This window comes from Mesoplodon densirostris, chromosome 7 (assembly GCF_025265405.1).
Source record: "Mesoplodon densirostris isolate mMesDen1 chromosome 7, mMesDen1 primary haplotype, whole genome shotgun sequence".
Lineage (NCBI taxonomy): Eukaryota > Metazoa > Chordata > Mammalia > Artiodactyla > Ziphiidae > Mesoplodon > Mesoplodon densirostris.
The window spans coordinates 107854119-107879901 of record NC_082667.1 but is presented as its reverse complement, the minus strand read 5'-3'; the positions used below and the strand labels follow the sequence as shown (position 1 = coordinate 107879901).

At 43.2% G+C, this 25783-nt stretch overlaps 2 protein-coding genes and 1 pseudogene across 3 annotated transcripts; 2 read left to right on the top strand and 1 right to left on the bottom strand.

Moving 5' to 3' along the window:
- Nucleotides 1–3171: 3171 nt before the first annotated feature.
- Nucleotides 3172–5261, top strand: LOC132494256 (nucleus accumbens-associated protein 1-like; annotated as a pseudogene).
- Nucleotides 5262–8756: 3495 nt separating this feature from the next.
- Nucleotides 8757–16487, bottom strand: RBM7 (RNA binding motif protein 7). 2 transcript variants are annotated; one of them, XM_060103709.1, is made up of 6 exons: nt 16343–16429; nt 15632–15755; nt 15290–15452; nt 14559–14646; nt 11710–11800; nt 8757–9904 (listed from the first exon to the last, which is right to left on the bottom strand). In XM_060103709.1, exons 3-6 carry the CDS (start codon nt 15348–15350, stop codon nt 9542–9544), a joined length of 603 nt encoding a protein of 200 aa, XP_059959692.1. In that variant the 5' UTR covers nt 15351–15452; nt 15632–15755; nt 16343–16429; the 3' UTR covers nt 8757–9541. The 2 variants fall into 2 exon arrangements, with proteins under 2 accessions (XP_059959692.1, XP_059959691.1); XM_060103708.1 differs by lacking the exon at nt 15632–15755 and having other exon boundaries at nt 16343–16487.
- Nucleotides 16488–16612: 125 nt separating this feature from the next.
- C7H11orf71 (chromosome 7 C11orf71 homolog) lies at nt 16613–17255 on the top strand. Its single transcript, XM_060104949.1, has one exon. It carries the CDS (start codon nt 16772–16774, stop codon nt 17165–17167), a length of 396 nt encoding a protein of 131 aa, XP_059960932.1. The 5' UTR covers nt 16613–16771; the 3' UTR covers nt 17168–17255.
- Nucleotides 17256–25783: the final 8528 nt, after the last annotated feature.

The window sequence follows — 25783 nt, the reverse complement described above, 5'->3', positions numbered from 1 at the left end:
ACAATATTGAAATTAGGTCAATTTATAACCCTACGATGGCCTCTAAGTGTTCAAGTGAAGGGAAGAGTCAAACATCTCTCACTTTAAATCAAAAGCTAGAAATGATTAAGCTTAGTGAGGAAGGCATGTGTAAGGCTGAGATAGGCTGAAAGCAAGGCCTCTTGCTCCAAACAGTTAAACAAGTTGTGAATACAGAGGAAAAGTTCTTGAAGGAAATTAAAAGTGCTCCTCCACTGAAAACATGAATGACAAGAAATCAAAAGAGTCTTATTGCTGATATGTAGAAAGTTTTAGCGGTCTGGATAGAAGATTCAAACCAGCCACAACATTCCCTAAGTCAAAGCCTAATCCAGAGCAATGCCCTAACTCTCTTCAATTCTATGAAGGCTGAGAGAGGTGAGGAAGCTACAGAAGAAAAGTTTGAAGCCAGTAGAGGTTGGTTCATGAGGTTTAAGGAAAGAAGCCGTCTCCATAATATAAAATTACAAGGTGAAGCAGCAAGTGCTGATGTGGAAGCTACAGCAAGTTATCCAGAGGATCTAGCTAAGTTAATTAATAAAGGTGTCTACATGAAACAACATATTTTCAATGTAGATGAAACAGCCTTATATTGGAAGAAGATGCCATCTAGGACTTTCACAACTAGAGAGATGTCAATGCCTGGCTTTGAAACTTCAAAACACAGGCTGACTCTCTTGTTAGGGAATAATGCAGTTGGTGACCTGAAATCGAAACCAATACTTATTCACCATTCTGAAAATCCTAAGGGCCTTAAGAATTATGCTAAATCTACTCTGCCTGTGCTCTATAAGTGGAACAACAAAGCCTGGATGACAGCTGACCTATTTACAACACGGCTTACTGAATATTTTAAGCCCACTGTTGAGACCTACTGTTCAGGAAAAAAAGATTTCTTTCAAAATGTTACTGCTCATTGACAACTCAACTGGTCACCCAAGAGCTCTGATGGAGATGGTCAAGATTAATGTTGTTTTCATGCCTGCTAACACAACATCCATTTAAGACAATATCCATTCTGCAGCCCATGGATCAAGGAGTAATTATGACTTTCAAGTCTTATTATTTAAGAAATACATTTCGGGGGGCTTCCCTGGTGGCGCAGTGGTTAAGAGTCTGCCTGCCGATGCAGGGGACACGGGTTCGTGCCCCGGTCCAGGAAGATCCCATATGCGGCAGAGCGGCTGGGCCTGTGAGCCATGGCCTCTGAGCCTGCCTGTCCGGAGCCTGTGCTCCGCAATGGGAGAGGCCACAACAGTGAGAGGCCTGTGTACCGCAAAAAAGAAAAAAGAAAGAAAAAAAGAAATACATTTCGGGACTCCCCTGGCAGTCCAGTGGTTAAGACTCCATGCTTCCACTGCAGGGGGCACCACTTCTATCCCTGGTGAGGGAACTAAGATCCCGCATGCCATGGGGCGCGGCCAAGAAAACAAAAACAAACAAACAAAAAATAAATACATTTCATAAGGTTATAGCTGCCATAGACACCGTGATTCCTCAGATGGATCTGGGCAAAGTAAATTGAAAACCTGGAAAAGCTTCATCATTCTAGATGCCATTAAGAACATTCATGATTCAGAGGAAGAGGTCAAAATATCAACATTATCAGGAGTTTGGAAGAAGCTGATTCCAACCTGAATGAATGAGGGGTTCAAGACTTCAGTGGAGTAAGTAACTGCAGATGTGGTGGAAATAGGAAGAGAACTAGAATTAGAAGTGGAACCTGAAGATGTGACGAAATTGCTGTAATCTCATGATAAAACTTCCACAGATCAGGAGTTGCTTCTTATGGATAAGGAAAGAAAGTGGTTTCTTGAGATGGAATCTACTCCAGGTGAAGATGCTGTGAAGACTGCTGAAATGACAACAAAGATTTAGAATATTACATAAAATTATTTGATAAAGCAGAAGCAGGGTTTCAAAGGATTGGCTCCAATTCTGAAAGAAATTTCACCGTGGGTAAAAAAGCTATCAAACAGCATTGCACGCTGCAGAAAAATCATTCGTGAAAGGAAGAGTCAATCAGTGCAGCAAAACTTCATTGTTGTCTTATTTTTAGAAACTGTCACAGCCATTCCAACCTTCAGCAACCACCACCCTGATCAGTCAGCAGCCATCAGCATCGAAGCAAGACCCTCCACCTGCAAAAAGATTATAAATCACTGAAGGCTCAGATGATTAGCATTTTTTAGCAATAAAGGATTTTTAAATTAAGTTATGTACACTGGGGTTTTTTAGACGTAATGCTATTGTACACAATAGAATACAGTATAATATAAACATAACTTTTGTATGCATTGGGAAACCAAAAAATTTGTCACTCACTTACTGTGATATTCAGTTTCTAGTGGTGGCCTGGAACCGAACCCACAGTATCTCCAAGGTATGCCTGTATTGAAAGGGGAAAAGAAAAAACTGTCAACTTAGAATTCTATACCCAGACAAATTATATTTCAAAAACAAATGTGAAAGAGGCTTTTTTAGACATAGACAAGCTAAAAGAGTTCATCACCACCAAGACTACACTATAAGAACTATCAAAACAGGTTCTTCAAGAAGGCGAATACCAAATGGATAAATGGAGCTACACAAAAGGAAGAAGAGCCCTAGAAATGGTAACTTTGGAAAAATGTTAAGATTTTTTTCCTATTTAAATCTTCTTAAAAGAAAATCTATGTTTTAATACCAACAGTAACAACAGAAAAATCCCAAAGAACAAACAAAAACAATTCTGTGTGGGATATGTGCATACACACACACACACACACATAAATGTAAAGCTGTTGCACAGTCTAGCAAGCTTGAACAGGGTGTGGGAGGAAAGGTAAAATATATCAGGAGCTAAAACTGGACTATAACTCGAGAGAGGTTTACAAAAATTATGAGAAATACTAGGTACAACTCTATATCCATTAATTTGGAAAGACAGAGGAAATGTTGATTTTTAATAAAGATATAAATTCAGCTGGCCCACAATGAATGGCCTCCGCGGCTGCCGCTGCTGCTGAAGCGGAGGCTGCGGGGCCGCGGAGACCGCGGGGGCCGTAGCTCCGGCGCAGGGGGGCGCGCCCCGGGCCCAGACCCGGCCCCAGCCGCCGCCGCGGAGCTGGCCTGGAGCCCCAGGAGCGCGGCCATGGCTTAGCCGCCGCCGCCATGGCCCAGACCCTGCAGATGCAGATCCCGAACTTCGGCCACAGCATTCTGGAGTGCCTCAAGGAGCAGCGGCTGCAGGGCCCGTACTGTGATGTCTCGATGGTGGTCAAGGGCCCTGTCTTCAAGGCCCACCGGGCCATGCTGGCCGCCAGCAGCTCCTACATCCGGGGCCTGTCCTACAGCAGCCGGAGTGCGGCGGGGGAGCTGCCGGTGGCTGCGCAGCCCCAGTCCTTCCAGCAGAGCCTCAGCTTCCGCTACACGGGCCGGCTGAGCATGAACATGGGCGACCAGTTCCTGCTCACGTACACAGCGGGCTTCCTGCAGATCCAGGAGATCATGGAGCACGGCACAGAGTTCTTCCTCAAGGTGAGCTCCCCACGCTGTGACTCCCAGGGCCTGCACGCCGAGGAGGGCCCCTCGTCCGAGCCCCAGAGCCCTGTGGCGCAGACGTCGAGCTGGCCGGCCTGCGGCACCCCACTACCCCTGGCGTCTCGCGTCAAGACGGAGCAGCAGGAGTCGGACTCTGTGCAGTGCACGCCCGTGGCCAAGCGGCTGTGCGACAGCAGCCAGAAGGCCGGCGGAGGCTGCAGTGGCAACGGCAGCCGCAAGATGGCCAAGTTCTCCGCGCCGGACCTGGCCGCCAACCGGCCGCCCCAGCAGGCCCAGGTGGTGGCGGCGGCACAGTGCGCCGGAGTGGCTGGCGGGGGTGAGGGGGAAGCCGGCGGGGGGCGTGGCGGCAGGCGGAGTGGTGAGTGGGCCCAGCACGTCGGAGCGGACCAGCCCGGGCATCTCAGGCACTTACACCACCGACAGCCGCGGCTCTTACCACGAGGAGGAGGAGGAGGACGCGGGCAAGGAGGGCACAGACGAGCAGTACCAGCAGATGTGCAATATGTCCGCCATGTACCGCATGATGAATGTCGGCCAGACCACCAAGAAGGTGGAGGCCCTCCCTGAGCAGGTGGCCGCCGAGTCCCGGAATCGCATCCGATTGCGGCAAGACCTGGTGTCTCTCCCTGCTGAGCACATCATCAGCCAGATCGGCAACCGCTGCCACACCCCAGGCTCTATGATGAGGGTGACCCCTCTGAGAAGCTGGAGCTGGTAACAGGCACCAGCGTGTAGGTCACCCGGGCGCAGCTCATGAACTGCCACGTCAGCGCGGGCACGCGGCACAAGGTGCTGCTGCGGCGCCTCCTGGCCTCTTTCTTTGACCGGAACACGCTGGCCAACAGCTGTGGCACCGGCGTCCACTCTTCCAGCCGCAAACCGCTGGATAGTCGCGTCCTCCACGCTCTCAAGTACTACTGCCAGAACTTTGCTCCCGGATTCAAGGAGAGCGAGATGAACGCCATCGCAGCCCTCATGGACACCAACGCCCGCCGAGTGTGAGGAAGAGCTGCACCCCCAAGGTCAAGCTGCTTATGGCCGAGGGTGACGCCTACACCGCCTTCGTCAGCTACACGGGCAAGATAGAGCCGGACATGATGGGTGTGGAGCACGGCTTCGAGACGGCCAGCCATGACGGCGAGGCCGGCCCCTCGGCCGAGGAGGCCCTCCAGTACCTCCCACCAGACCCTCCCGCGGGGCCGTCACACTCCCCCTCCTGTCACACCCGCCCGCCATCTTGGGCACGAGCTACTTACTGTCTGTCCTTCTCCAGGACCCGCGAGGGGCACTGCATGCTCCGGCCCCTCTGCCCCCCACCTCCGTCCCACCCCCTGACCCCAGTCCGATCGGGGATCCGGGTGGGAAAGGACAGTAGGTGGTGCGAGGTCTGCGTTGTCTTCTCTAGCACACACACTCGTGCACAGTCGGGGGGCTCTTGCTCCCCCTCTCCTAACCCCGAGCAACTGTCTCCCCACTCACCAGGCCAGGCACAGGGAGGCGCTGGCCTGGGGGGCTTGGGAAGACCCCCTTCCCAGGCCCTGGGCCACCTAGCCGGAGCATTCCTCAGCCTCCGCCCCCCACTGCAGCCCCTTGGGACTCAAAGGGGCCCCGGGTTCTCAGGACCCCTCCCGCCACCACCTCCCAGTGCTTCCACGTTCCAAAAGCGCCTTCCTGTCTCCCTCGTCTGTCCCTGCGCCTAGGGGCTGGGATAGGCGTGGCCATGAGGACTGCCCATTTTACAGCTGAGGAAACTGAGGCTCAGAGAAACTCCATGACCAACCTAAGGTGGCGGGCGGTGGCAGGCCCAGCGCCCTTCTCTTCCCCCACCTGTGCTCAGCCTCTCTTGCCGCCACCAGCCCCCTGGGGCCTGAGAGGGGCAGGTCCTGAGAGGGGGGGCCCTTGGGTGCAGACCGAGGGTCTCTGAGGATAGGAGGAGACGTTTCCGGGGTTCCCGGTACGCGGGCCTCTCACTGCTGTGGCCTCTCCCGTTGCGGAGCACAGGCTCCAGACGCGCAGGCTCAGCGGCCATGGCTCACGGGCCCAGCCGCTCCGCGGCATGTGGGATCTTCCCGGACTGCGGCACGAACCCGTGTCCCCTGCATCGGCAGGCGGACTCCCAACCACTGCGCCACCAGGGAAGCCCTGTACATAGTTTTTAAAACATGCTTTTAGCTAATGAAATATTTAAGTATGAGATTCCTATTATTTTTCAAACCAACGGGACCATGTCTGATGCCCCCTTCGGTCCTCGGGACTGTGGAAGGCAGGACGGAGTGGGGAGCCGGGGGCAGGCTGAATGTGCGTGTGTGTGTGGAGTGGGGGCACGCGTTGCTGAGGGAGGCCCCCCAGGCCCTGCTCTGCCTGGGCTCCCGTGGGTCTGGCCAGCTCCCACTCAACCCCAGGGCCTCCCCCCAAGGGCTACATTGCAAGCGTGTCCCTGGTTTGTCCAGTTGGCTGAGTCCAGCTCCTGGCAGGGCCGGGTCCGCTTCATTGTGACAGATCGTTTGTGGAATCTTCTTTTACCATTCCTCTATTTCTATCTTTGCCTAGCTCCGCGAGTGGTTTTGTGGATTTTTTGAGTTCTACTTGTAAACTTGGAGGGTTCTTTTTGTTTTTTAACTCCCCCCGCCGCACCCCTCCCCACACACACTGGGTGTCATTTCTTTGCAATTTCACATTTTTGTCTCTAGCCCTGGTTCTCACCGCCTGTCTCCGTGCAGTCTGACTAGCCCATTGCTCCCAGCAGCCTCTCTCTCTCCAAAGGCAAGGGGATTACAGGAGGTGGGGGAGGGGGGGCCAGCTGGACCACTGGGATCTGACCTGGAGGCCTGCTCACCACCCCCAGGAGCCCCTGCCAGCCTGCGGGGAGAAGGTCCTTCCTGACATCTGCTTGCTGCGAGGGGGAGGGTCAGTCCAGCGGGACCCTGGCGCTCTGCTTTCCTGGCCAAGCCCCAGTACCTTAGCCCTCAGCCGACCCGAGTGCGTGGGGCTGGGGCGTGGGGGGGGGGTCGACAGCCCCAGCTAAAGCACGAGCACCTTAGTTGCACCTCCCTTGCCCCCTCATCCTGGCCTTGACACCCCACCCCAGCACAATATCCCGGTCACTTGGCAAGCTGCCGGGCCGACCAAGGCTGAGGGGTGGGCTGGGGCTCCAGCCAGGCCCCCAAAGGAAGCAGGAGTCCCCAGGCGCTCCCCTCCTTCCAGGCCTTAGCAGGGGCCAGCTCTCTGGGACTGGGGTCTTCTTCCTCCCCACCCCCTTGTCCTGGGCAGGCCCCTGTCCAGCCCCTCCTCGCCTTGTCCTCGGGTGGGGCTTGCCCTGTCCCTCCTCCGAGCCCCTGCAGCACAGGGTTGGGTTGCAGAGTGCTCTTGTTTCAGGGACTCCAGGAGGTGCCCCTGGCTCCCTGGACTGTGTGTATAGGTCTGGGGAGGGGGCAGGGGAGAGGGGCTGGGCAGGGGCGCAGGGGAGGAAACTCCTCACCAGGAGAGCCAAAGACAGGGTTGTGCCTTACCCCAGGAGCCACCCCTGCGCCCTCCCGCCCTGCCCTCCCTGCTCTTGGGCAGCCTGCTGCTTTTCCTGCTTTCCCTTCCCCTGGCCCTGCCCTGCCCGGAGCTGCATGGACCCCCACCCCCGGGCAGCCAGGAAGGAACATGAATGGAGAATCACCAACCAACGCGAAAAAGACTCTGGGGCACCCCCCTCCATGTCCCCCGGCCGCCCATTCACCCATGTCTCTTTCACGAAGCACAGACCACCCTCCCTGTCCGCGGGGAGTGCCAACACCCTCCCTGCCCTGGGCCCAGCCCCTCCTCCCCAGGCCATAAGTGAGATTGCACATTAACGACTGTAAGAAGAGGAGCCGCACTGGGAAATGTGAAACATGAGAACATCAGTGATACTGATGAGAATAAACTAAATGCCTTTGTAACAAAAAAAGATATAAATTCATTCTACAAAACTAACAGAACCACAATTCCAAAACCCAACTAAGGTAAACAATTATTTTAAGAAAACCTAATGAATACAGATCCAATAACTTCTTAAAAATTTGAAAAACAAATAGAATTCTAGAGTGTATTAAAGGCACAGTATGTTGTGATACAATTTTTATAAGGATGCAATGATGGTTCAGGGTTCGGAAATCTATACCAAAGAAGTTTTCAGTGTTGAAGCCTCCTTTTTTTCAGTCAATTATATGACAAACGTTCCTTTATTCATCAAAAATTTACCATGTATGTACATATATTTAGTTTGGTTACTTTCAACTGGATGAGGGTGAAGTGAAAAAGATTCACTAGAACCTCACAAGGGGTGTCCCAAAAACCATTAAAAAAGAAAAAAATTATTCTGGACCAGGGTCACCTGTGAATCAACAGGAACAGATCTGAGCCACAGATAAGTTGCAATAAAGCAGTATTAATCTGTTAATATCTACAAATGCTACTGAGTACATTTTCATATAGGTAAGACACCTGAAAATAACAGGCTCATTGGAAACAAATCCTTCTACTATGAAACTGCTTAAGCAAACAGAAACTTGATTTTAACGCTCTGAGTAATTGGATAGCTAGCTCCATTTACCTGGACTCAGAAAAGCTGCATGCATTTAGAAACAGAAAACCAAATGTACAAACTCCTAGAGACTAGGGAGAGTAACTAAATTAGTTTACAGTGCTCAGAAACAAACCATGTGTTACTGAAAATCTGATTCTAAAACATAAGTTTGATATGTTCAAAAGGCATATTTCAGGATACTCTAATTAACACCATGTAATCACTGAATAAAAGTATGCTGCTAGCTTTTTGTGTACAATGTTAGTGATGTCAAAAAAAGACACCCCTCCTTTTTGTTGTCAATATATTAAAAAGCAACATAGTACAAATGTTGTAGTTAATATTAAAAAGGATCCAAATTTTTCAAGGAATGAATTTTTATAAACAAGTTCTACAATGAAAGGGAAACGGCATATTGATACATAAAAGTTTTGTTAAATAAGATTTTAAAAATTTTAAATCAAAGTGTTTTAGACTAAATTCTTTCAAATGTTCAAACAAAAACAAAAGAACCCTGTACAATCTCCATGATAAAATGTGTCCTTGCACTTTGAAAATGTTAAAATTTTAGAAATTTGAGTGATAGAGGCAGCACTTAAAGGTTTCGTGAACCTTTTTTCCCAAAAAAGAATACTTTCAGTAAAACATTTTACTATTTTATCTGACTATGCATTTACATTTCTGTTCTTCCAGAAAAAGATTTACATTAACACTGTATTTTTACTGTAAAAAAAATACATTTAGAGATATTTAACTTCCTGAGTGACTTCATACATCGAACATGATTTAATGAGCAAATTCTAAAATTTTACAATGAAATAGCATGTGTAGATGTATACTTGTATGCTCACTTACAGTAAAACTCAAGATCATGTCGCAGAACTTACACTTAAGTTCTCTAAGTTAAATATGATTTATCCCCAAACTTGACCAAAAGGTTTTCTCAAATGTTAGTAAAATGAATCACTGAATTTACATTTTCTCGTTTAGTAACAAAATACTGAGTCATTTCAGACTATCAACTTGAATATATTCCATTATATACACCAAAAATCTGATTCCCTAACAAGAAATTTCTTGCAATACAAAAAGGTAACAGATAATTAAAATATTTGCTTCATAATACAACTAATCCATATAATACATCCCTTCCTCAACTGTCTAAAATGATTAGGAATTGTGGCACTTTCTTTAGCATAAAACCCTTTCCTCTTCTTAAAACCCTGAGGTGAAAGGTTATTAATGTAATAAAACTAGAACCACAATTCTCGTTTCTGTATTGGACTGCAATTAGGTTTTAAAAATTTTATAAAGAAATGTGGCAACCTGTAAAGCTGCTCTATAGACTTTTTTTAAGAAAAGATTCCCAGAAAAAACGTAACAAAAAGGGCCTAGAATGACACTATGAAAACATCCTTTTAATACTTGTTAGTGTCGAGATGAGCGCCATTTTCCATCTCTACCACTGTCTCTTCTGTTATCATAGTCATGGCTCCAGCCATCGTGGTTTCTCTCTTCATAGAAGAAATCATCTCTGTTTCCTCTGTAATGATGGTCAGACCCATGATCAGTGTAACGCTGTTCACGGCTATAATGTCTATCCACTACGTAGGGATGAGAATTCTGTCTGACTTTTCGCTGTGATAATGGTGTATCTTGGCGCCACTGGGAGGTTGAAGACTGGTTAAAAGTGTGATTATGTGACTGAACTGATGGGGAAAATCCTGATTGATCCAGATGTGGAGAACCAAATTTCCCTCCATATGACATCTGTCTCAAAACACTGTTCATCTGAGTGAAGAGAAAAAGAAGGGAATGTGTTAACCACAAATATTTCTAGATAGCAAAGGCAACAGCTATCAAGCCATGGTCAAACGAACACAATAAATGGAAAAGCAAAATCATTCTTGCCTAGCTGAATCTTAAGGTAAACACAACTAAAGTAGTACAATAGCTTCATTTATTCCAATGTATACCTACAAGATATCTGTACATAACTACTACTCTTTGTCCTCCAGAATACAATTTAGGAGGGAAGAAGTAATATAAAATGACTATAATGTAAATCACTGTATGATGAACACATTAAAAGCAAAAGCTCAGTATCTTTAGGAAGGATTTAATGAAGGCGACATATGATCTGAGTATTAAAAGTATGGAGGGAATTTTTTTTTTTTTGGCCATGCCGCACGGCTTGCAGGATCTTCGTTCCCCAACCAGGGATCGAACTCACACCCTCGGCAGTGAAAGCATGTAGTCCTAACTACTGGACCATCAGGGAATTCCCTGGATGGAGTTTTTTAAGGAAAATATTTCAAGGGGGACGTATGTCAAGGAAAGAAGACTGCACAAACAAAAATAACAGGGAAACACAGAATAGGTTCATAGAATAGCAAGTAATTCTGGCTAAGACAGGTTATAGATCTCATGAGCCATGACTAATGGACGGTAAGGCTAGAAAGGTTTATTGGAATCAGATAATGGGAGCAAAAACACAAGGCTAGGGCTTCCCTGGTGGCGCAGTGGTTAAGAATACATCTTCCAATGCAGGGGACACAGGTTCGAGCCCTGGTCCAGGAAGATCCCACATGCCACGGAGCAACTGAGCCCATGTGCCGCCATAACTACTGAGCCTTCACTCTAGAGCCTGTGCTCCGCAACAAGAGAAGCCACCGCAATGAGAAGCCCGCTAGCTGCAACTAAAGAAAGCCTGCACACAGCAACGAAGACCCAATGCAGCCAAAAATAAATAAATAAAATAATAAATTTATATTAAAAAAATCACCAGGAAGATAAGCAAAACAGAGTTATAATAGTAATTTTGAAATGGTGTGTGAGGTATAGACTAGTGAGAAGAAAACAGATACAACTACTAAGTGACTAGACGAGTGGTTCCCAAATTCTGCCTGTGGACAGACATTAGCCAATGATGATTTTTTTTTAATGGTCTACAGCAAAATAAGAAAAATATATGTTTATAAAAGTTGTTATCTCTTTATATTGGTCTCTCAATTTTATTTTATTTCACTTATATTTTTATTCTGCAGACCTGTGCAATACAAAAGCCTAGGGACCACAATTCAAGATTGTGATTTGGGCAAAGAAAATAAAAAGGAAGAAACAAACGTAAGAAAAAGAAAAAAAATGAAGGATCTGGAGACTGATCAAAGACAAAGATGCAACAGCAAAAGACACCTAAGATTTTATCATTGGTGATATTATTACAGAAAAAAATGGCATGTTCACAAGGGAGGTGGTCTAGAAGACTGCAGTATATTAATGTATTAAGTATTAAAGACAGCACATGATAAGAAGTTACTCGGCACAGGTTGCAGAGAATGAGTATCCAGTATTTGCAACACACACACACACATCACACCAACAATGGTTAAAGAAAAATACGAATGTGACAAGCAGTTGTTCTTTTTATCTTCAATCTTTTAAATATGTATTTCAGCCCAGTGAAAACTAAAACGAGTGACCTACAAAGATCATGCTAGTCTAACTAAAATTTAAGAAATGAACTTAAGAATTAAGAATGAATGTTTTAACTAAGTATGAGTTTTTTAGCAACTTGAGTTGAAAAATCAGCTTACCACTGCTTGTCTCTGAAAATTTTCTGAAGAAGAAAAAGATCTCTGAATTATTGGTGTTGATGGAGTCATGTTATCCACTGTCCTTTCGTATCTGTGAAAAGTAAGAAAACCAACATATAATCATTCATTCAGTAAATGCTTACTACGTACCAATCCTGAGCAAGACACAAAGATAGGAATGAACAAGACCAACAAGGTATCTGCTCTCATGGAGCTGGGGTAAGGATTCAGACAAGACAATTTCACATGGTTATAAAGACATAGTAATAAATGACTAAAGAGCAAGTTGAGGTGAGAGAGATAGGGGGTTCTATTTTAGCTTGACTGATCAGGACTGGCCTTTCTAAAAAGGAGACATTTGAAGTTAGAGCTGAACAAGATTACCTGGAGGCAACACACTCCAGCTGAGGGAAGGACCAGTGCAGGGGTAAGCACACTACAGCCTGTGCACCAAACTCAGTTTGTGCAAACAAAGTTTTACTAGAACTTAGCCAGGCTCTTGTGTTTTGGTATTATCTGTGTGGTGCTACAATGGCAGAAGAAACTAGCTCTTTATAGAAAAAAAAAAATTTTGTCAATTTATAGAAAAAAAAATTGTCAGTACCCAGGCCAGTAATGCAAAGGCCTAGACTGAGAACTAAAATGAAAAGGATTTGATCAATTAGACATAACAGGTGAGGGAAACAGAAGAAATAAAAGATAAATATCTAGATTTTTGGCTTGAGCAACTAGGTAGACCTTCACTGAGATAAGACAAAATAATAATAGGTTTTGGGGAGTAAGGAGTTCTGTAACATAAACAGAATATTAATCTGAAGGACTTAAACCTTATTCTTCACTTCCTACAGAGGTAACTTGCTCTACAGAAAAAGTCAGAAAGGTTTTAATTTTATTTTAAAATACGCCTTTGGAATCAAATCACCAATTGATTTATCTTAGAGTTTAGATCTTTTTATTTTGGGTTTTCTTTTTTTTCTTCTTTTTTTTAAGCAGAACTGATTTTATTTGTATGCTGTAAAGAAAGCTACTTTTTTTAAAAAAAGAGCTTTTATTCTTTATATATATATGTATAAAAATATATATATATATAAATAAACCCGTGCCCCCTGCAGTAGAAGTGCGGAGTCTTAACCACTGGACTGCCAGGGAAGTGCCATATTTTGGGTTTTCTTAAATCGGATTATGTACCTGTATGCTAAGGGGGTAAAAAAGTATAATTTTACTTACAGAGAGTATAAAAATCAGGTACACTCTAGTGTTTGATTAAAACTACAGTATATACTTGTATATTTTTTCCCCAAGAATTTCTAAGAAGGGTTAAAAACTCTTTCTTTTCCCTCCACCTAAGATACCTTTCAAGAGTCCATAAAAGTGGTTAGAGATGCTTTGAATTCCAACTACACTGAAAAGCATTTAAACACAATTAACTTCAGCTGGCAAGAAAAGACTTTAAGAGGGTACCCTTTTCACATTACTGCTCTCTTACAATTTCACCTTCCAAACTCTTTTCATATCCACACACATCTCTCCAGCTCTTGGCACCACCTTAATCCAAAGCAGCAACCTCACTCCCATAGCTTCCTTGCTACTAACACCAATACTTTGCTACCAACAGCTTCCTAGTCACCCTTGTCCCCTTCAATCCATTCTCTCCCAGTACAACCAACTAACTCATTAAAATACAAACCTGTTCCTCTTACTACCCTACTGAAAACATCTCAATGTCTTCCAACTGTTCTTAGGGTGAAATTCCAAAATCCTAATTATGGCCTATAAGAAAGACCCTGTATCATCTGCCTCTATCTACTTCAACAGTATCATCTACCACTCTCCATTTTTTATTCATTATGATCTAGGTACACTGCCCTCTTTCAAGTCCTCATTCACTTACCTCTCCTTGTTAAAACTTTATAGAAACTTTCTAGTCATATCATGGTGGGTGTGCTCAATCACACTGCCTGCGTTTGAAAACAAGCCCACTGCTTATGAGCTGTTCACGCTTGAGCAAATTAACCTCCAACCTCCATTTTCTTCATACATAAGGTAGAGATAATAATAATCCTTGCCTCATAAATCTACTGTGAGGAATAAATGAGATCATAGGTACAAAGGACTTGGTGAAGAACCTGACAGGTGACAGGTATTTGTTAACTCTTTCTTGAATGAAGCCATAAATTGATAAATAGCTCTACAGACATACCCGGAAGAAACTGTCCCTGGTGAAATATCAGCCTCCCCAAAGAAAATTATTAGTAAATATAAATATGGTACTTCTTCTAATCCTCAGTGGCGAAGAGGTATTTTAGAGATCATTCAAATCAACTTCTTTTCCTTACAAATGGAAAGACAGGGACATAGACTAGCTCAAGATTACACAATTGGTAGAGACAGATCTAGAATCCAATTCTATGAACTCTTAGTCCAGTAATCTGTTTACTAACAGGTATTTTTAAACTGCAAGCAACAACCATTTAGTGGTCATAAAACTAATGTGACTTTTTGAAAAATAAAATAAAATAGAAAATAGAGGATACTACAAGTAGTAAGGGTAAGTAATGTTTTGAGAAATTTTGTCTCAGTTATATACATGTATGTGGGTGTGGGTATATCTTTACAGATGAACATAAATATAGTTACGTACGTATCTATTTTAAGGGAACTATATATAATGGGCCTATAGTCCCCTTAAAATAGATACATATATAACTATAATCCAACATAGCAAATATAGCAGAAGAATAAAGAGGTAGGAGAATAAAGAAAGAAACCAATCACTCATTATACATTTTGAGGTCACTGCCTAAAAAAATTCCTGATAAATGATTTTTAAAATAGGTGAGAAATATTACCTGCTAGGAGATGTGGAAGTAGGGCTTGAACTTCCAACATGATGCTGGGGATATGACAAACTGACCTCCTGTGAGGCATGGCTACTTCCTAAAATGAAACAATTTGAGAAATTCTTATTGATAAAAAACTTAATTTGAAATTTTGTATCCCTCAGCCCAATCACTCCGAAAAAGGTAGACATAGGCTAAAAGTGAAAACCTCAAATTTCAGTAAATTGCTTTATAGTTCATCAGAGTGAAAATTGTTAAGTGTTTAATACCAAATATACCCAAACAAAGGGTTCCCAATAAGGTACTTTCCAATGTATAAATACCCAATCTGGCCATAATATTCTGATCACCACACTAAACTGTAAGACTGACTACGAGGAAAGTTTCACCCTTACATGATCACACATCAGAATTTGTAAAAGTAAATTACAAAGCAGTCAGGAAAAGTATTTTCAGGAAATAATCCTTGTGCTTTTAGAGTGTGAACCCAAACTCAGTCATTTTAATAATAAAGTTTATGTTCTTTTCACAAACCCAAACTGAAATTTTAACTCTCATTTTAAAATTACAGGTTTCAAAATCCATACTGTCAGTCAATGTTACCCATTTTCAGGGATATATAAAGTTTACTATTCATAAAGCTTAAAGCATTTTCATCCAAAAATAGGTTCTTTAAATGACAAAATTAAAAACAAAGCGGCAAACAACCTCTCTCCTAAACATCATCAGTGAATAGTTACCTGATCTAAACTGAATTTTGATGGGCCTTCCAAAAAGTTTGATTCCATTAAGCAGATTCATGGCATAAGGAACAGATACTTCATGTTTGAAATTCACAAACGCAAACTGCTTTGGTTTACCATCCTTATCTTTTGGAATTTTCACTTTTATTACTGGCCCAGCCTACAGACAAAAAAGTTTTCAGAATTTCAGTAAGGCAGTTTCAGGAAAATACTCAAATTTTACAAAGTTTAAAAGATTCAAAAATGTAACCAGGGGCTCTAATTTTAAAAATGGATACACTCGGATTTCCATCTCGGTTAAAGATCCTATAGATATGACCGAAAATTAGATTAACTTACTTGGAGGGAGGGAGCCCATAAGGAACCGGAAACCCAGTCACCGACTGAATTTACATTTCACAGCACTTTATGACTTTAACAAGGCGACCAACATCCATCATTATCCCACTGCGTGGAAATTAACCTTTATCAAGAGTAAGAGAAAGTAGTTTTCTTGGACTAAAAATTCACTTTTGTATCGACTAATCAAACATTACCAGTTGTTGAAAGAACTGGAGGGAACAGGTTTAACGCATCTTGATACAGATTTTAATACATAAACACTACAGTGCCGCTCTCCTACAGAGTATTTATCAGTCTGTCTTTGCTGCAACTTCGTAAGAAACTTAAGTGGAAAACGGATACTAAGAAATTGAAATAAAATTTACATGCGGAAGATGAGAAAAGCAGGAAGAGGAAAAGCACAGCTCAACGAAGGACCCACGCTTACGAGGTCGCTTAAGAGCACTGACTCTTTACCACGTGAATGCCCGACAGAGGACCCTCCACCACCTTTAGTCGTTACTTCGGCCCGAACTAACCAGGATCCTTCTAATAAAGCGACACGTAGCGAGCGCTTCCCTTTCTAAGCGCGACCCCACCTCCAGCCCGCCCACCTGTTCGGTGCCGGGACGAGCCGTGCCGCTTGAGCCAGGAAAGCGGGGATGGCCATTGGGCCGGGCCCTATCCGGGCCGGAAAACGAAAGAGAAAGGCTGATCCCAGCCGCTTACCTGGTGGAAAAGCTCGAAAAGGAGCTCCTCTGTCACTTTCGTTTCAAGGTTGCCCACAAAGAGAGTACGATCCGCTTCCGCTGCCGCCGCCCCCATCTCAGCATTGCCCCCTCCCGAAAAAGGCCGAATGTCGCCGCCGACGCACCCACTGCGCACTCTCAGAAACCCCACGTCCTCGCGTTCCCAGGCGTCACAAACGTAAACGTCAATCACGTCGGCTCTCAGCGGCGTCGACGTGCGGTGACGGACTGCGCATGCTCGGGAGGCGATCGCTGGGTTAAGGTGGCTCCTTGATTCGCAGTCGCTCAGGTGATGGCTTCTGATGAAGTCGGTCTCAGTGTTCGAGACCGGCTGGACTGATGAGTGGAGCCGCGAAGAGTCTGCCTTGACCGTGGGACGTAACACAGATACTGCGGGCAGTGTTTGAAGATGGCCCTGAACTATGTGTCCCTGTCTGCCGGCGATCAAAGAGGCCTGGTGGCCTACCGCTCTTCCCACGGCGACCTCAGCTCGTCGGCCTTAGCGTTGGCGATGGTGTCTGGAGACAGCTTCCTCGTTACCAGTCCCGAGGAGATTCTTCCAGGACCTATTCTTCGGTCCACTGTGCGGCTGAACTTCCGGACCGAGAGCCGTCGGGCGCCTGGTGGCGGCCGGAGCCCGACCCGCTTTATAGAGGGAAGGGAACAGGAGGCGCGGAGCCGAAGCCGCCAAGCCAGATTCTCACCTTACCCGGGCCTTGCGGTTAAACTCGACCTCCTACGAAGTGTCCTGCAACAGCGCCTGGTGGCACTTGGAGGTGTTAGCGCAGCCCGTCTTTCAGCTTAAAATAAATACCTCTCTCCGCCGCTCAGTTAGCTTGTAAACAAGGCTTCTCTAAAATTCTTTCTTGGTGCAACCGAAGTCTTATTTTTAGAGGGACGTCTTTTCAGTTTAATATAAAAATGCGTGGGAGTCCTGTTGCTCTAGCCTAGAGCAAAGTAAAATGTTTACAGTTACTTGATTCAGATGGTTTTATAGCCATGATGATTAGATCGGAAGGGAGGAGCAGCAGAGATTTTTTTGAGGTGGTCACAAAGGATGGGATCATCCTTCCCAGAGGTCAATAATCCTTTTATCCTCCCAACAATGGATCCAAATTTGTCTTGCTTTCCACAAGTCTTACACCTCCTCCCTGGCATATTCTCCTACTCTGAGACTTATAATTCCGAGTTTCCTTACCTGCCTACCTTTCTACCTCAGACTATTCCCTTTGCCTTTACTTCTGTTGGTTTATTACTGTGGCGTATCCTCCCACCTGTGGCCCAACACTTCTATCATCTTGTCCTTAAGACTTCTTACATTCCCCTCCTCCACTTTTTCTTAAGGAATATCTACAAACTTCAGTCTCTACTGAAACAACAAAAGCAAAACCTAAACCTTGCTACTCTTTCAAATTATTAAACCAATTTACATTTCTTTATTTGCCAAAAGTTCCAAATGAATTTTTACACTTACATTTGTCACTTTATTGCTCACATTCAATCCCAGCTTCCTTAATCTGAATCTTGTCCCAAACTACACAAAAATTGGAAACCTTCATCTTACAGTTTCCTCTTAGGAAGCTGTTCATCTGTTCACTCTAGCATCTTCCTTAAACTTTCTCGTTTGTCTTTTGCCATTCCACTATTAAATAGTATTTGAAGATCTTCTCAGTGCTAAGCACTGTGGATGAACTTTACATAGCCCTGCTATCAAGGAGATCAAGGAGTGTACTCAAGATGGAGAGGCTAATAAATCACCACACTGGACTGTTCATTAGGTGCAGTGATGAAAATAAACCTTGGTTGCCATGGCTTTCCGTAATACTGCACTATCCTGGTTCTTCCCTTATCTGGCTGATCGCTCCTTATCTGCTCATAATTTTGTCTTAACCATACATTCTCCAAGGTTTAAAGGGTGGTATTGGGAGAAAATTAGTGGCTTTTGTAAGTGGCAACTCTTTATGTAATCAGGCAGTGTAGCTTTTTCCCAGTGGACTCTGGTCTGTAATTACGTTCAGATAAAGCAAAATTACCACACACCAAACAATTGAATTGTGAGAACTACATTTTAAGAAGAATACTGACAAACCAGAGAGCTTCTGTAAGAGTGATCAATACAGTGAGAGGTCTGGAAACCAGGTCATAAGAAAATCCTTTGAAAGGATGGTAGCTATGTGTAATATGTGCAAGGCAATGTGCTAGAGGCGATTATTCATTGTTTATTCCGATATTTATTGAGCACTTATTCTGTGCCTGCTAGTAACTGTTCCTGCTAGTAACTGTTAGGCACTTAGAATAAAGTGGTGAACAAGATAGATAAGGTCTCTGCTCTTATGGAGCTTTATGTATGTCATCTAATTCTCACAACAGCCCATAACAAAAATATTATACTTTCATTTTTTTGCCAAGAAACCAAGGCACAAAGAGATGAAGTAAACTTTCCAAGGTCATACAGCTAGATAGAGCCTTGTAGCCATTCAACCCAGATTTCTCATTTGAATCACGTCACACCAAACATGAGTGACTATTTTCTCAATTCTCGCAAAGATAGTAGCTAACTAATGCTATTCTATCAATAGATATCTGAAAAGATGTTAATTCATAATATATGGATTCCTTCGGCTGGGTGTGGTTGAGAAAGAATCCCAAACCTACATGCTAAGAGTTTTAGATTGGGAAAGAATAATAAAATTAAGGCTGAAGGTAAGAAGGATTTTCATAAAACTTAGAGATGTCTGATGGTGGAAAATACCACCTCACAGGGTAATAAATTAACTCTCCAAAGTTCACATAGAGGCTAAATTCTGTCAAGAATGAAATAAGACTTCTTATTTTATAAGATGAAAAGTCATAGATGACTTCTTCAGTTCTTTCCCATTTAACATTTAATTCTATACTTTAAATCATAAACTCCAATACATAGGATGATCATATTTACTGTGCAAACCAGGGCACTTGAGAGGGGAAGGGGGGCTATCAATTAATTATGCTTAGGCAATAGGCATAAATAGGGGCTGCCGTAGGCAGCCACGTTGGATCATATCACCCTAGGAGATGGTACAACATTAAATACACCTTTGAAGCCATATTCCTTAGCTTCAGGGAAAGAAGGCTGAGATTTGTAAACAAAGGAGCAAAAGTTTGGCATAAACGTGCACAAAAGCACACAGGAGGAAGAGGACCCAGTGGGAGTGACATAATTTCTGTTTGTTCTCACATAGGGTCATCAGGAGTAGGGCTTTGATTGAATAATAAATAGTGTATATGTGCCAGAAAGAAAATGATATGAAAAAAAATTGTTTGATAAGAGGAGAACCTTGTTCACATTAATGCTCCATCATTTTATTTTTTTTGGCTGCACCACGCAGCATGTGGGATCTTAGTGCCCTGGACTGGGATCGAGCCCTCGGCCCCTACAGTGAGAGTATGGAATCTTAACCACTGGGCCGCCAGGGAAGTCCTGATGCTCCATAATTTTAAATCTGAGCCGATGGATGTCTAAATTCTCCTTGTTCTTAACATGTGCACTGGTGTCCAAGTTACAGCATCTGCCTAGAGTCACAAAGACTGTATTGTGGAAGCAAGGACCAACATAAACCTCTTTAAATGAAACAAGTAAGTTTTCCCAAGAGTAGTCAATGTTAGGGCTTCCCTGGTGGTGCAGTGGTTGAGAATCTGCCTGCCGGTGCAGGGGACATGGGTTCGAGCCCTGGTCTGGGGGGATCCCACGTGCCGCGGAGCAGCTAGCCCCATGAGCCACAATTACTGAGCCTGCGCGTCTGGAGCCTGTGCTCCGCAGCAAGAGAGGCCGCGATAATGAGAGGCCTGCACACCGCGATGAGGTGTGGCCCCCGCTTGCGGCAACTAGAGAAAGCCCTCGCGCAGAAACGAAGACCCAACACAGCCATAAATAAATAAATTAAATTTAAAAAAAATAAAATAAAAAAAGAGTAGTCAATGTTATTAAAAATCCATGTTGTTGTACAAAATTACTTTTAATTTAATATCACTGCTTAAGTATAGCATGTTGTCATTCTAAAATAGATGAATTTTCTAAGACAAAAAATAGTCCCCCAAATTAATACTTCCATAAGTTTTTAAAAAGCCATGGTAACTTCCTTTTTGTTCTTATTGGCCATTGTTTTTTATATCATACTAAGCAACTGACTAGTATGTGTCAAAGGGAAGTCCTATTAGTATATTTACTTCCTCTATTCATCAGCTCTAAAACTCTTAAAAAGAATGCCCATTTGGGGTATAGAAAGAAAGGAGGCCAAAGAGATTTTCCCTTAATAGCCAGATTTGGTGCTAAGCCTAATTCTAAGAGGGGTAACTCAGCAGAAAGAAAAGAAAGGAAAGGAAGAAAGTCCTATGGGAGGGAAGAGTAGGTAGACTTAATGGTGAGGCTCAACTGTATTTCGAACAAAATTGTGTCTTTTATTCCTTTGATGAACCTATCTAGATCCCACTTAGGTTCAGCTTTTGTCTTCCCAATTTCCATGAAAAGTACTCTCATTTTCCTAGCCAACCAAATGTGTAAGTTTGAGTATCTACGACTTCATACCACCTATTTCCTATCTTTATCGCCTGTGTCAATTCAATTGCAAAGTCCTGCTCATTTTATCTTCACAATGTATTTATGTTATGTTTCCATATATACTTTCATCACCTGGACTGTATTTACCTGGACATCTATCCTGTTTTGTTTGCTTCTGTCTCTCTGCATCCTAAATATATATAGCTCCAGATCAATAAGCCCAAAGCATATCTCTCTGATTGCATAGTTAAACTACAACTTTACAGTACCATAAATTCTTCCAGTGTTTCCCATAGTATATTCCATAGAACCTCTACTAGAAATACAAGATACTCTTTGGAAAAAAGACAAGAGGTCAATAAAATTGACAGATGCATGTTTTATCACCTTCTTAGGGTGTCATAATGTGTAATAACATGTTAAAGGGTCTGATAATTCCTTTAGAAAAGGAAACTTCATTTAACCAATGTTTTAACCAATGTTTCACAAATGTATTTGTATTTGTCCATAAATTTAAAAAAAATTTGCATACTACCTATCTTCCTGAGGAGCCTCAGTTCTACAGAAACAATTAGAAATGCTGCCTACCTAAGAAGCTCCATTGGCTCTCCATGTCAGGTATTAGAAATGGATTTTTATATGGTGTGGCAGAATTTAATAAGTTTCCAGAATGTTATGAGTTATGCAAGCGGGTTGGTTTCCTCACTCATGATTTGACAAAGTTCAACCCCATCTTTATTCCACATGGTTTCTGGTACCTGTCTATGTCTTTGGTGAGTGGGTGGGAGGATGGAGGCAAGCATGCAGCTGTAGATTCCCAGCCACTGAGGATCAAGACTGGCTTTGTTACTAAGGAAAGGCGTTAGGAACTTCCCCTGATGAATACAGGTAGGTGCAGTTATTAAGTATGCTAATAGTGTAATGTTAAAAAAATAATTGTTTACTTGGCTTTTATTTCACTGGAATATCTGAAGGCAGCCCTACTTCAAAATACACTTCTTCTGAATCAGAGGGGAAAAATAATTGTCTACATCTTCCCAGAGACCTGAAAGTAACTGAAGCAGTGCAGCTTTAAAAACTGTACAGTCTATAAACAGACTTTTAAGACTTTCCATAATCTGACCAAGCTATATTGCCAGCCTTCTTTCATGTTCTTAATTCCCCTGGGTGGTTGCTACTCTTTTCTGCCTCTGTGTCTATGCCTATCCTAGACCTTTGAACTAAATTGCTTGTCCTCCTCATTTTCTGCCAGTTAAATTTTTATCCATCCAGATTGGTTAAAGTTTCTACTGTTGCAAAGGACACACCCTTTTTAACCAGGTTAAGCAAAAAATGGACTGTATTGACTCACAGAACCGGAAAAGTGTGGTGACTTCTGATATTCTGTCTACCTAACAACTAGTTATCCTTCATCTTTAGGAGCACCTTGGTTTTTCCTTTCCTTGGAACCTTCTCCCTCATCCTCTGTTCATGTATTTGGGGTGAGGCTTCACACCTAGCTCCAGGGATAGAGGTATAATCTATTTCTTATCTTTCCTACTACATTGTCTGAGGGCAGACAAGTTGTCTAAATTTATCTTTGTATTTATTTGTACCTATTAAGTGCCCAAAGAGTAGATATTTCATAAATGCCTGTTAAATGAATGAATGAACTTCACAGATAGGCTATTTCTCCTTGGAATCAAAATCGCAAAATAGAACATTCCAGGAAGGCAAGTGCAGAAATAAGAGTAATTGTGATAAGACAAAATAAGTTTTCTTCAATTAAAAAAAAAAAAGCCATGCCTTTGTAGCTTACCTTTTTTTTCTTGTTAGAGTGAGAACTACACTCTTTTCACTTTCTGTATTTTAATTGGAGGCCAAATGTGAAAATTATTCTGACCTATAACTATACCATTTATTTAACCATCTCCAAGAGCTGAGTATTTAGAATTGTTCTAATTTTTCACTATATTATATAAATAAACATCTCAGTTTATAAGTAAAAAAGTAATAAATTTTGTTTAAAGGTGTGCTTCGATTTGAAATCAACCTGCCTCTAGGAACATAACCTAACCCAAGATGTGGACAATATTTATGCACATAAATATTTAATGTATTAAAATTTTTTCCCTCCCTATAATTTTTTTAATTAATTAATTTTAAAATTTATTTATTTTTGGCTGCGTTGGGTCTTCGTTGCTGCGTGTGGGCTTTCTCTCGTTGCTACGAGTGGGGGACTACTCTTCGTTGCCTTGCAGGCTTCTTATTGCAGTGGCTTCTATTGTTGTGGAGCACAGGCTCTAGGCGCATGGGCTTCAGTAGCTGTGGCACGTAGGCTCAGTTGTTGTGGCTCGCGGGCTCTAGAGCACAGGCTCAGTAGTTGTAGCACACGGGCTTAGTTGCTCCGTGGCATGTGGGATCTTCCTGGACCAGGGCTCGAACACATGTCCCCCTGCATTGGCAGGCAGATTCTTAACCACTGCACCACCAGGGAAGCCCCCCTACCTATAATTTTAAAAATAGGGAAACTATGTGTCCAAAATAGATGACAAGTAAAGGAAAAAAAAAAAAAAAGAGTGCTTACTACATGCCAGGTCGCTACTGGTTATTTCCACAAGGATTATTTTATTTAATCCTCACAATCAATCTATGACAGGGATTGGCAAACTTTCTATAAAAAGCCAGGTAGTAAATATTTTAGACTTTGTAATCCAAGAGGCAAAATTGAGGCTATTATGTAGGTATTTATGGAACAAGAAAATTTTCTGCAAAATTTGTATTGATGAATTTCAAAATATAATAATTGATACAATTTTTTGTAATGCTAATGTAACCGGGCAGGACCCTATGGGGCCTTCCCAGGACAGACTCCTCCCCCATATCCTCTGCTTTATATCCTCTCTGAAATACCTAGATAATAGTATCTGATGCATACTTCCTGAGTTGTTTTACAGATGCTAAAACCACCAACAAATGGAAGAAATTAACTACTGGATGATCGTGACCCCCAGACCTACTGGCACCTAAGGATGGATAACGTTAACCCCTGTGACACAGCCCTGTTACCGCATCATAAACCAATCAGAGCATTGTGCATGAGCTGACCACATACCCTGTGACCCGCCCCACCCTCATCTGGCCTTTAAAAATGCTTTGCTGAAACACTTTGGAGAGTTTGGGGTTTTAGAGCACAAGCCACCGTCCTGCTTGTATTAGTGCATTTACGGTAAACGCTGCACTTTCCTTCAGCACAATCCAGCGTCAGTAGATTGGCTTTACTGCGCGCAGGCGAGGGGACCCAAGTTGGCTTCAGTAACACTAATACTGTTAAGGAGAAGACGGAATTTTTTTTGCTTAACTGGAATTCAAAGTTGGTATTCCCTATCATCAAAATCAATAGCAGGGCTTCCCTGGTGGTGCAGTGGTTGGGAGTCCGCCTGCCGATGCAGGGGACACCGGTTCGTGCCCCGGTCCGGGAAGATCCCACATGCCGCGGAGTGGCTGGGCCCGTGAGCCATGGCCGCTGAGCCTGCGCGTCCGGAGCCTGTGCTCCACAATGGAAGAGGCCACAACAGTGAGAGGCCCGCGTACCGCCAAAAAAAAAAAAAAGAAAGAAAGAAAAAAAAATCAATAGCAAGTGCTCATCTGAAAATGCTGATTTTTAATGAATTTTATGTATTTTATCTTTGAAAATATCTTTGAAATTTTCTTTTCGTGGGTACTGCCAAATACTAATATCAGTCCATGAACATATGGTTTTACTTGAGCATATTCATTGCTTGGAAGGCATTTATACAATTCTATTAAATTCTTCTGATATTTGCCTTTAAGCATGTCATTACATTGTAGATTAATTGCTTTCAATTGAAGTTTATGTGCAAGCTCCTCAATTGCACAGTTAATGGATTTTGAAATACTGGAATTTTCTTTGCACTTAGATCTAGGTCTAAAAGACTGTTGAACAGTAGTGTGAACTCAGAAAATATATCTACTGCAAATTTGTTTGGATATGGAGATCTTACTTCTTAACTTATTAACAGCATAGTAAAGTATATAAACCAGCTTGAGATTGCTTGTGATTCAAACAAGGTTAGTTGTTGAAATGAGTCTACCACAGTATAGGTATGGTGTAGAAGTACTGTTTTGCTTCACAGCTTTAGGTTTAATTCATTGAGAAACATTATCAAGCCTGTAGCAAAAGCTAATTTCCAAAGCCATTTACAGTTCGATAACAGTGGTCTAGGGCAGTTCTTCTAACCACTTAAAAATGTACAATCCATTCTTAGCTGGAAGGTTCTATAAAAATTGGCAAAGGGCTGGGTTTGATCTTTGAGCCTTAGTTTGCAGAGAATTTTAGTAACCACCCAAGGGCACAAAACTATTTAATGGCAGAGTGGAGATTCAAGTTTGACCAGGCAGCCTGACCTCAGAGCCCATACTCTTGGTGACTATGCTATACTACTTGTGCTAAGGTAGCCAGCTAGCAGCTGGTGGCCAAATCCAGAGGGAAGTTTTCTTTAGCTAGCAGGTTGGATGTTTTTTCCCCTTTAAAATAGACAATAATATGTACAAGACAGTGTAAGTAAAATGCAACCAATACCCATGTGAATGAAAAAGGTTGCCTATCATATCAGTAAACAAAGGATGTTGCGGCCACCAGGTCACTGCAGCCACACTGAACAGTGAGCCCTGAGGGAACTCAGGGTGGAGACAACCCAGCTGCCTACTGCCAAGTCTTTAGCCATTGCAGCCCCCTAATTGTGCACCCGGAGGAGCCTCAGGATGGGAAAGCAGGGCATACTGGCTCTAGAGAGCCAAGGTGCACATCAAAGGAATGGCTTCAGTGAGCCCAGACTCTCACATCTTCCCATACATAGAAAAGCGCTAAATTCACTAACTCGA